General features: G+C 40.2%; 1 protein-coding gene across 1 annotated transcript in view; it reads left to right on the forward strand.

Annotated features, from left to right (window-relative positions):
- Positions 1–1,099: 1,099 nt before the first annotated feature.
- tm9sf1 (transmembrane 9 superfamily member 1) overlaps positions 1,100–12,042 on the forward strand; it is a 36,927-nt gene continuing 25,984 nt past the window's right edge. Inside the window, exons 1-6 of the mRNA XM_062957060.1 lie at positions 1,100–1,252; positions 2,045–2,194; positions 7,104–7,281; positions 8,363–8,477; positions 10,336–10,459; positions 11,347–11,417. Of these exons, the coding sequence (XP_062813130.1) occupies positions 1,222–1,252; positions 2,045–2,194; positions 7,104–7,281; positions 8,363–8,477; positions 10,336–10,459; positions 11,347–11,417 (669 nt within the window). The 5' untranslated portion in view covers positions 1,100–1,221. The remainder of the gene's footprint in view (positions 1,253–2,044; positions 2,195–7,103; positions 7,282–8,362; positions 8,478–10,335; positions 10,460–11,346; positions 11,418–12,042) is intronic.

Raw genomic sequence — 12,042 nt, forward strand, 5'->3', positions numbered from 1 at the left:
GTGATGTAGTGCAATATAGTAATATATGATACTAATATTGTGCTAGGCAAATAATATAATATATTGTGTGTGTGTGTGTGTGTGTGTGTGTAAAATTTGCCTAGTAGAATATTAGTGTCATATATTACTATATTGCACTACACCACTACACTGCAATATTATTAGAAATATTGCATACAATATGTATAATTATTTTATTATTATTTTGTATTATATTACATAGTATTAGTATTGTATTGAATTATATTGATTTGGGAGGGGCACCTCCAGTGAATCCCATTGAAAAACATAACAGACATGCACACTATTCCCTTTTTCTGCTGACAACAGATCCCATCATCCTGATCTATGTGCAAGACAAAAAGCGAAATTAAGAATGTATTTATTTATTGGAATGGAATATAAAAATGCCATACAGCTGGTAAACAGACCTGGCAAGTGCACTTTATTAGGAATTAATTAAACATCTCTAGAGCCCAGCATGGGCCTGCATAAACTCAATTCTGAATTTAATTATACCAGGCATCTGATTGACATATAGTAAACAAAGGTGTGTGTGTATATGTATGTATATCTATCTATTTATACACACAAACACATACACAGAACAGTATGACTTAACCCAATGTTTGGTTTTCTTTCCCTTGGTTTATTAGGAATTTTGAAACCATTTTTTAAAAATTCAGTCCAAAATATATTTTTATTATTTAGGGGCAGGGTCCCTTTAAGAGAAGGAGGGGGTGAGAAAAAGAGTGACGTTACGTCATATGATTTATTTCTCTCCCTCCTTCCTAAGGCCCCTCCCTGCCCACGCTATGGTCACGTGCCCAGGCCTGGGGCAAAGAGGAAAAATAGTACAAGAGACCTATACAGTATATATTTCCGGCTTTAAGCGACACAAGGGGTGGAACACTTAATAATGTTATTTTTTTAAAAAATAAAATGAGCACGTCTTGTCACATTCAGAGAAAATTACTTTCCAGTAGATAAATACATGAATGGAGTACGCGGTTTTCGATGCAGGCTTTCCTTGTTGAATGAAAGCCTTCCTATGGCTGCGATTGGATACCGGAAATTACTCAAGAGAGACAATAAGACTATGCCTCTTTAGCGTGGCCCTTCCCAATCATCATGTGATGAGGGCGGAGAGGGAGGGGGGAAATAGGGAGGAAGGTGGGTGAAGCCGGAAGAGGAAACCCAGTGAATTCCCGACCAGGCGAGATGAGTGGGTTGGGGAAGCTTTTTGGGAAGGGTAAGACCAATATTATTTTTTCTATCCTCCCCCCGGGTAGGAAAATGGTATCTCCCAATCGCCTTAGAAAACCATGGAATGTTTGGGACGAACCAAACAAAAAAAAGGGAGGGGGGGAGAAAGAAGCCTCTATTCAGAACCCAAAGAAGGGGGTTGTTCCATATGTCCTATAGGGGGACGGACTGTACCATGTTGCTAATAATATGGGGGAAGCCGAAGAAGGATCTTAACCTTGGATTCATCAGTATCAGGATGGAAGGCTGTTATTTATTTTCCTCCATTTTGAAGCTGTGTTGGAAAGCCCATCATGCTTATGATTGTGCCCTATGGCCTCCTTTTTCAACCCTCATTTTATTTCAAGGTAGGCTTTGGACCTCTGGGAGTTTTTGGACTTCAACTCCCAGCATTCCTGACCATTGGCCAAAGTGGCTGAGGCTCCTGGGAGCTGGAGTCCCAAACAAACATGGAGGCCCAAGGACCACTGTGTAGATCAGCATGGGCAAACTTGGGCCCTCTGGGTGTTTTGGACTTCAACTCCCACCATTCCCAACAGCCTCAGGCCCTTTCCTTTTCCTTTTTCCTGGCAAAGGAAGGGGCCTGGGGCTGTTGGGAATGGTGGGAGTTGAAGTCCAAAACACCTGATGGCCCTGAATTTGCCCGTACCTGGTGTAGATGCACCCAAAGTCTTCCCTTCCAGATGATGGGAGTTGTAGTCCATCGTGACCGGGTTATAGATGTCTGATTCATGGAATAAATAAACTTTTAATCTTTTTCCCCAATTATTTATTTCAGGTAAGAAGGCCAAAGCGCCGACCCCGCAAGAGGCCATCCAGAAACTGCGGGAGACTGAAGAGGTGCTGGTCAAGAAACAGGAATTCCTAGAGCAGAAGATCCAGCAGGAGCTGCAGACAGCTAAGAAGCATGGCACCAAAAACAAAAGAGGTAGAGTCGGAAAGGGATCCCTGTGTCTTCCTGTTGTTTGGGACTTCCGCTCCCAAAATTTCCGGGCTGTTTGCCAAAAGGATCCCGGGAGTTGGAGTCCAAAACACCTGAAGGACCAAAGCTTGGAAAACCCTGATAGTCCAGCTACTAATAACAGCATGAATTTGAATCATGTGGTTTTAATGTAAAGGTTTTCTCCTGACATTAAGTCTAGCTGTGTCCGACCCTGGGGGTCGATGCTCATCTCAGTTTCTAAGCTGAAGAGCCGGCATTGTCCGTAGACACCTCCAAGGTCAAGTGGCTTGCATGACTGCATGGAGCGCCGTTACCTTCCTGCCGGAGTGGTACCTATTGATCTATTCACATTTGCATGTTTTCTTTTTTATATATATAATGATCTTTATTGAGTATTTCACAAAACATACATAAATATACGAGCATAGTAAATAAAAAAGAGAAGAAAAAAATCAGACAAAAGAAAAAAAACCAAAAAACGCATTTGCATGTTTTTGAACTGCTAGGTTGGCAGAAGCTGGGGCTAACATTGGGAGCTCACCCCACTCTCCGGATTTGAACCGCCAACCTTTCAGTCATCATATTCAGCAGCTCAGTGGTGTAACCCATTGCGCCACTGGGGGCTCCAATGTTAGGTGTTTTAATTCTATGTATTTATATCTAAATATTGTTTATATTATATGCTTAATGGTCTTATTTTAATGCACAGTTATATGTTTTGCTTAGATTTCATGCTTTGCTTTATATGCATGTTAGGCATTGAATTTTGCCATTAGTATGTTGTCAACGACGTTGAGTCCCCCCTGGGATGAGAAAAGAGATATATAAACACAGTGGGTAAATAAATGAATCCAGAGTGAGATATATAGACAGGGTAGAGGATCAAAAGGAAGACATGGATGTAGATTGTGGAGAGGTTGCTGAACAGGTCCCATATCCCAGGATCTGATCCCAGGTTTTCTGTTTTATATCTGATTATACCCTTCCATATAATCTGGGATAAACAGAAAACCTGGGATCAGATCCTGGGATATGGGGACTGCCTGGAAGGGCCCTAGAAGTACATTATTGTGTGTTAAGCGTTTGATGAAGATGCTTAGCTGTAATAACAGGAAGGCTAACCCTTATTGCAATGGTTCTTAACCTGTGGGTCCCCAGGTGTGTTTGTTAGGATTTCTGGGAGTTGGAGGGCAAAACATCTGGGGACCCACAGATTGAGAACCACTACCTTATTGGGTCATGCTAATGTTTACATCAGTCTTGTTGAGTTGCCTGCAATAACTGTAGTAGACAAATGTTTTTAAATATGCTTATTTATTTCTCATTGTAAATTTGTTTTATAGGTTATTGTTTTACATATGTATTGTTTTGTGTTGTTGTTTATATAATGCAAGCCCCTTTGGGTCCTGTTTAGGGAGAAAGGCAGGATATAAATAAAGATTTTTTATTATTATTATCTTAAAGAGGGGTGGGAAGACGGATGAAGATGAAGTAGACTAGTTTGTGGATCAGAATTATAGAATTGGAAGGGACCTCCAGGGGCCATCTGGTCCAACCCCATTCTTCCAGCCAGAAAGACACAATCCCAACCCTTTCAACAGATGGCCATCCAGCCTTCATTTAGAAACCTCTGAAGGAGGTGGCTCCACCAGACTCTGAGACAGCATTTTATTATTAGCACATGTCTCCTGGGCCAGCTCTGTGTGACAGAGAGAGATTAAAGGAACATGGGGGAAGGGAGGGCAGATGTTTGAAACCAAAGGTCACCTTTCTTACCTTGAGTATAGAATAGAGATAGAAAAAATAGCTAACGCCATGCATGGCTGGGGTTGTGGCTGTGAATTCTATCAAAGTTCCTAACTTTTTAATCACTAAAACAATCCTTATGAATCACCTCTCCTGGAAACTTGTAGGAGCAGCAATTTATCTTTTAATTTAGTTGTAGAGTCTGTGTGGATATGTCTTATGAGGTACATCTTTTCGGGGGTGCTTTGAATGCGATTTCCTGCTTCTTGGCAGGGGGTTGGACTGGATGGCCCATGAGGTCTCTTCCAACTCTACTATTCTATGATTCTATGATCTACACTGCAGAATTATTTTTATTTTTTTATTTATTGCATTTATATACTGCTTTTCTCACCCCTGCGGAGACTCAAAGCGGTTCACAACATAATCAGTGGCAAAATTCAATGCTTCACATGTATAAAGCATCACATATCGAATCGACAATAAAAATAGATTAAAACCATTAAAACTATAACAATAATCACAAACCCCACATAAAACCTTTAGACCTTGCATATATTTCAACAAAAGTATCCAATTTTAACATATCACATTTTGGTTCTATTTGGAATTTGGTTCTATTTAGAATTTGCCTGTCTCTCACATGTTACCTCAGACCCAACATCTGATTGGAGATCTCAGATAGTGGTGCTACTGGAATTTCCAAGTCATCGGTGTCCATTCTCAATGTTTTTAAATATTTTTATGGCACGTTGTAAAACACTTTCTACTTCCTTGCAAACATCAAAGATCACATTGATTTTCCCTTTCTATGTTTTAGTTGTTTAAATGTTAATTATAATAAGATTAATTCTATTTTTCTGCCTATAACTACTTCATTTGGTCTTGAGTTCTGAGGAGTGTAATGTCAATCCCTTTCAGAACTAGTTCCAATTTACAAACAATTTAACAATGGCAGGTGGAGTTCACATATTTACAATGTAAGTTGTTTGCATTCACTTAGACATAACAGATTTCCATCCAAGCTCTCCTTTCATCAAAAATTCTATCAATTATCAATGAATGCATTTAAACACTACTCTAACTGCCATGGCCCAGTGCTATGAAATCTTAGGAGTTGTAGTTTTACAAGAAAAAACATGCTGGAGGCTAGTGTGCTTCTTTAGTTCATTTGTTTTATTTTTATACAGTGCTGGACGTTTCCTTAAAAACAAAATCAGAGCAAAGGCCAATCTAGTTTGGTCTTTTGTTTTGTTTTTTTGGACTACAAGTCCCAGAATGCTCGTGATCATACTGGGTGGAAGATTATGGAAGCTCTTTTCCCCCAAAAAGAGGAACTTTCCCAAGCTCTGCCAAGGAAATAACTAAAGGCTTCCACAGGAGGCCCAGCCCAAATGGAGAAGACAATTGTGGGTTAATATTTTGCTTAGGAAAGTGAAACTAGCTATGATGCAATTGGCTCCTTTGTCAGTAGCTAGCTACCATCTGATCCTTCTTTCTCTCTGCATTAGTTGCATAACCAAAGAGCATACCCTACTTCTTTATAAATGTGTTTGTGTTTATATATGTGCATATATATATGATTTAAAAATATTTTAGATGAGAGATTAATAATAATAATAATACAATATGAAATCCAGCATATCTATCTTGTTTGCTGTGTCATACTATGTTGTTGTGTCAATAATAATAATAATAATTTTATTTTTGTATCCCACCTCCATCTGCCCAAAGGGACTCAGGGCAACTCACATGGGGACAAGCCCAACAACACAAGTCAAATGCACTAATCATTTGTTGATGTGTTCCTTTGTTGAAATCTGGAACAGATATATCAATGGGTGTTTTCCCATTGTTGCTACCTAGTAAAGTATATTCAATGATAGGCTTCCTCTGATCATTAGGATGCATGTAGATCAGGCAGGGGCAAACTTCGGCCCTCCAGGTGCTTTGGACATCAACTCCCACCATTCCTGGCCTCAGACCCCTTCCTTTCCCCCCTCAGGAATGGGCCTGAGACCAGGAATGGTGGGAGTTGAAGTCCAAAACACCTGGAGGGCCAAAGTTGGCCCGTGACTGATCTACATTGTAGAATTAATTCAGTTTGACTCCACTTTAACTGCCATGGCTCAATGCTGGGATTTGGAGTTTGATGAGTCGCCAGCAGTCTTCTAGCATGCAGCCATGGAGGTTCAAAAAGGTAGCAAACTGTGTTAATTCTACAGTGTAGGTGCACTCCTGATCATGAACAAACTATGCCTAGATACTAAGAGTATCTTCTTTTTAAAATGGAAAATCCTGCTTCAGCTGTTAAATCTCCTTCCTGGAACACTAAAAGAGATGGTGGATTGAATATTTTCCCCATATCTAAAACTGGTGGTGTTAATAAATTCTGATTCATTGAGGAAGCAAATAAGTTTTTATTTGAACACTCGGCACATACATTTTCTTTGACGAATGGAGGAAGTTGGGTTTGATGATGTCAGCTCTTAATTAAGATCTTATCAGAGGTATTTGTCATAGAAAGAACAACATGTCATTCTATACTGGGCTGAGGAAACAGTGTCTTTTCCCTGATAAGATAATTGTCCAATCCATGTCCATTTGACTGGCATTTAAGAGTGAAACATGAAACATTTTGTGATGGTACATTTTCCTATTTTATATGGGAATCTGAAGTTCCTCAGGAGCTAAATGCCAGACATGAAGTATCTCTTTGCTCTCAATAGATGGAATTTGGGAATATGGAAAGTGCTGTGGTGGCAGGATGAGTTTTGTCATAGAATAATAGAGACCTCAAGGGCCATCTTGGCCTTCCCACTATTGTTAGACTATGTTTCCTATTGTCCCCCTGACCATTTTAATGCTAGAACTTGAAACCTGACATAGGGAAAGCCAAGACGTTCATAATCATATAGTCATAGAATTGGAAAAGACTACAGAGGCCATCCAGTCCAACACCTTGCTATGCATGGGTCATCTCAAAGATGCCATATGGACTTGAAATTCAGGAATGATGGATTCTGAGGAAGATCAGAGTTCTGAAAATTGGTTCTGTCAAATGAGAACTGCACTGAGCTGGGTTTTGATGGCTTGGTAGCTCTTTGCTTGACCCGCTTGTGTGTCTTCTCTTCTTTCCCAATTCTAGCTGCCCTGCAGGCCCTCAAGCGGAAGAAGCGCTACGAGCAGCAACTGGGGCAGATCGATGGCACACTCTCCACCATCGAGTTCCAGCGGGAGGCACTGGAGAATGCCACCACCAACACCGAAGTGCTGAAGACCATGTCAGATGCGGCCCGGGCTATGAAGGAGGCTCACCAACACATGTAGGTCTCTCCTTGGAAAAAGGTGTTCTGCATGGAATCATGGGGTCAGAAAGTACCCCAAGGGCCATCTAGTCCATAATAATAATAATAATAATAATAATAATAATAATAATTTTATTTTTATACCCCGCCTCTATCTCCCCAAAGGGGACTCAGGGCGGCTTACATGGGGCCAAGCCCGAATAAAAACAATAGCAGTATAAAACACAGCATTAGATAAAATCATGCACAATTAAAAAAAAATTAAACTTTAGCCAATAAAAAACAAGAACTAATAAAAACATGGATTAAAACTGAGAGATTGTAAAAGTAGACTGGGTAAGGTCCATCCTCCTAGGATGCAGGAAGACACCATCAAAGTCCTCCCGACAGATAGCCATCCAGCCTCTGCTTAAAAACCTCCACAGAAAGAGACTCAGTCGGAATCCCAGGCAACATATTCCATTGTCTTACCATTGTGAAGTTCTTCCCAATGTTTAGTTGGAATCTCTTTTTTGGCAAATTGAATCCATTGCTCTGTATCCTTGTCTCCACGGCAACAGAAAATTCCCCGCTCCTCAATGTGACATTTCTTTTAAATATTTAAACATGGCTATCATGGCTTTCCTAAGACAGGCCCTTTCCTTCTGGGAAGAGAGGTTTTGGTTACAAAATCCCTCAAAGTAATACTATTTTTAATAGAAATATTGGTTCAAAAGGAGCCCCAGTGGCCATGACTCCCAACTCCCATCCATAACCACTCCCAACTTCGAGTAAGAATCCAATGGCTGAAAATTTGATTTAGTTTCACCTTTTCCCATTCTAAGATTCTCCAAATGTGCACATGTTGGGACTCCAATTCCCATCCTCCCCAGCTACGACAGCTTAGGAAGTGGCTATTCTGCCTCACCCATTCAATGTACTTGAAGTCTTTAATATGTGAATTGTAATGGTCATGTTTTTTTATGTGTTTTAATAACTGTGTTGTACCCTGCCTCAGATAACAAATTATTATTATTATTAATTTATTATTATTATTATTATTTGCATCCTGCTGTAAAAAGATCCCATACTTCCCTCTTTTGTCTCCCTCCTTCTTTAGGGACATTGACAAGGTGGACGATCTGATGGCCGAAATCACAGAACAACAAGACATTGCCCAGCAGATTTCTGACGCCATCTCAAAACCAGTTGGCTTCGGAGATGATGTTGATGAGGTAATGACGGAGGGTGGCTTTGTGAGGAAATGGGGATCATTGTCTATTTTAGAAAGGCTCTGTGCTAGCATTTACATAGGCTTTATAGTAAGACTGCATAATCCAACTCAATTCATCTGAGTTACAGATCCATAACTGCATTACTGAATACCAGCCAATCATGGAAATAATACAAGTTGTGCATCCTTTATCAAAAATGCGGAAGTGTTCATAGTTTCAGATTTTTTTTGTCCCCCGGATTTTGGAATATTTGCATATACAGTAGAGTCTCACTTATCCAAGCCCCGCTTATCCAAGGTTCTGGATTATCCAAGCCATTTTTGTAGTCAATGTTTTCAATATATCATATTGGTGATATTTTGGTGCTAAATTCGTAAATACAGTAATTACAACATAACATTACTGCGTATTAGGAGCCCCCAGATGGCGTAGTGGACTAAGTGACTTGAAGGTTGGATTGCTGACCTGAAAGCTGCCAGGTTCGAATCCCACCTGGGGAGAGTGTGGATGAGCTCCCTCTATCAGCTCCAGCTCCATGCGGCGACATGAGAGAAGCCTCCCACAAGGATGGTAAAAACATCAAAAACATCCGGGCGTCCCCTGGGCAACGTCCTTGCAGACGGCCAATTCTCTCCAGAAGCAACTCCGATTGCTCCTGACACGAAAAAAAACCAAAAAAAACCTGTGTATTGAACTACTTTTTCTGTCAAATTTGTTGTATAACATGATGTTTTGGTGCTTAATTTGTAAAATCATAACCTAATTTGATGTTTAATAGGCTTTTCCTTAATCCCTCCTTATTATCCAAGATATTCGCTTATCCAAGGTTCTGCCGGCCCGTTTAGCTTGGATAAGTGAGACTCTACTGTACATAATCTTATCTTGGAGATAGGACCCAAATCTAAACACAACTTTAATTTCTACTTCATATATCTCATCTTATACACAACTCCAAAGTACTTTCATAGACAATATTTTTAATAAGTGTGTGTGTGAGGCTTAAGTTTGGGTAGACGGAAAAACCAGAAAGTCAAGGTGGCACTGTCTTAGCCACCCTGGTGGACAATTTTGAACCTGTAGCAATAATTATTAAATGAGATTGAAATGTAATTAGATAATTTATATAGCAGCAGCTATAGTAATAACAATAGTATATAATCTAATCAGATTTAAATTGAATTTTGTAATCTACATATGTAAAAGTCAAAGTATGTATGTGTGCATGTTTGTCTGTCTGCTTGTACCACAAAGGCTGTTCCTGGGTGAAGTGGCCCTCTATAATGTCACTGGATTGGCTGTTGCTAGGTGAAGTGACCCTGTGTAATAATCACTGGGAAAGAAAGGTGTCAAAAAAGCACCATACATACATTTATTTATTATTATTTATTAGTGACATTTAAGGGGACTCAAGGCAGCTTACAAGTTATATGTACATACAATATATTATATTATTAGCATAGCACAATATAAGCATTATATATTACTATACCACTATATATAGTGTATTGTTATATTGTATTACATTATGATATTATTATCAATATTATATGTATATACAATATATTATTAGTATACAGACAGACAAACATATGTATACATACCATAGTTATCACTCTAGGTTGATGAGGCTTATGTTTTTAATGATCTTTTCTTATGTGGTTTAATCCATGTTTGGTTTCATTTTTACAACTTGCTTTTTTATCCCAGCATTGAGATGAAAAATGGGATGTAAATCATACTCGACATGTGGGCTGGACAATGTGGAGGAAAGGCTGGGTTTTCTTGCAAAATGGTGATGTTAATTTTGTAATGTTAATGACCATATTGACCATTTTCTTCTTGTCTTGGCAACCATCAGGACGAACTGCTGGCGGAGCTGGAGGAGATGGAACAGGAAGACCTGGACAAGGAGCTGTTGAATGTCGGGGAGCCCACCCCAGAACTTCCCAGTGTGCCTGCCTCTCGCCTTCCCGCTGTGCCAGGTACGAAGCTGAGAAAGAGGCCATAGGGCTATAGTGGAGAACCTAGAGAGGTGTTCTCCCAGGTTTAAAAAATGTTTGTTTATTCAATTTTCCCACCTTCTTGAGTGTCCTAACTCCAGCAAATGTGGAGGTTGTGAGGTATATTGGAAACTAGGCAAGCGAGGCTTATATATCTGTGGAATGTCCAAGGTGGGAGAAAAAACTCTTGTCTTTTGGAGACAGGTGTGAATGTTGCAATTAATCATCTTGATTAGCATTGACTCAGCCAGGCTTTGAAGCTGTAAGGCTTTTCAATACTAATCAATGTGATTAATTGCAACATTCACACTTGCCTCAAGCAGACAAGAGATCTTTCTCCCTCCCAGGACATTATTCCACAGATACATAAACTCCACTTCCCGAATTTCCAACAGACCTCACAACCTCTGAGGATGCCTGCCATATATGTGGACAAAAAGTCGGGAGAGAATGCTTCTGGAACATGGCCATACATCCTGGAAAACTCACAGCAACCCAGTTTAGTATCATTGTACATCGTACAACAAAATTAAAAGCCATCCCCAATCACATCATAGATGTAGAATTACAAAACAAAACACCCATCCTTCTACATTAATGATGAGGGATCATATAGGTTGCCTGATAAAATTTATTTTGAAATTCACCGCATACCTTACCTTTTTTGTACCATTAGTAGGCATGCCAACCGAATCTTAAATCGTGTCATTGTTTCGTTTTGGGGCATTATCCGTAACTTAAGCCAGACTTGATGACGCAAAGCAAACTATAGGTTGTGGGGAATTAATTGAGGCTGGGATCCACAGGAAGGATGGAATTGGCAACTTTTATTATTTTTCCTAACTTTCTGGTCTTTTTCCCTCCGCCAGCCTCCAAAGTGCCAGCCGCTGCTGTGGACGATGACGACGAAGACATGAAGCAGCTTGCCGCCTGGGTGTCGTGATGCGTTGTGGGAAACGGCCCACCTTCCCTCTCTCTTTGCGATTGTTTTGTTTCCTTAGGGGAGGGGGGCGGAGGTGGAGAGGACCTCTTTTCCCCTTCCTCCTCCTCCTCCTCCTCCAATTCCAGACACCAGGAGGGTTGCTGGCAATAAGACACCCTGCCTGAGATGACCTTACGTGCCGAATGTAAAGAGTTTTATAGACAGATTTATATATATATAAATATAAATACACACACACACAAACATCTATATACTGTATATGAAAAGATTGTATTGTTGGGGTGGGTTGCAGTGGGAACTTAAAAAAAAGGAAAGAAAGGAATCCAGAATTAAGACACCAAAACCTTGAAGGGTCTTGGTTCTTGGCCTTTTCTAACAAAACTGAGGATAATCCTTTCCCTGTAAATGTGGGAAGGGACATGCTCTGGAAAACCCCAAAACAATCCTGGGAGGGATTCAGAGTTGCACCTTATCTGTGCGGCATGGAATTGGGGTGTCAAATGATGGGGAATCACTTCTATATGGGGTGGGGTTTGTCTCTCATGCCTTCATTCTCCCCTTTTCAAACACAAGCACCCCAGAAGTTGTACTTGGTATGCAGGCATTTCATGCCAATATCCTT

The sequence above is a fragment of the Anolis carolinensis genome, chromosome 6 (genome assembly GCF_035594765.1).
Source record: "Anolis carolinensis isolate JA03-04 chromosome 6, rAnoCar3.1.pri, whole genome shotgun sequence".
Classification (NCBI taxonomy): domain Eukaryota; kingdom Metazoa; phylum Chordata; class Lepidosauria; order Squamata; family Dactyloidae; genus Anolis; species Anolis carolinensis.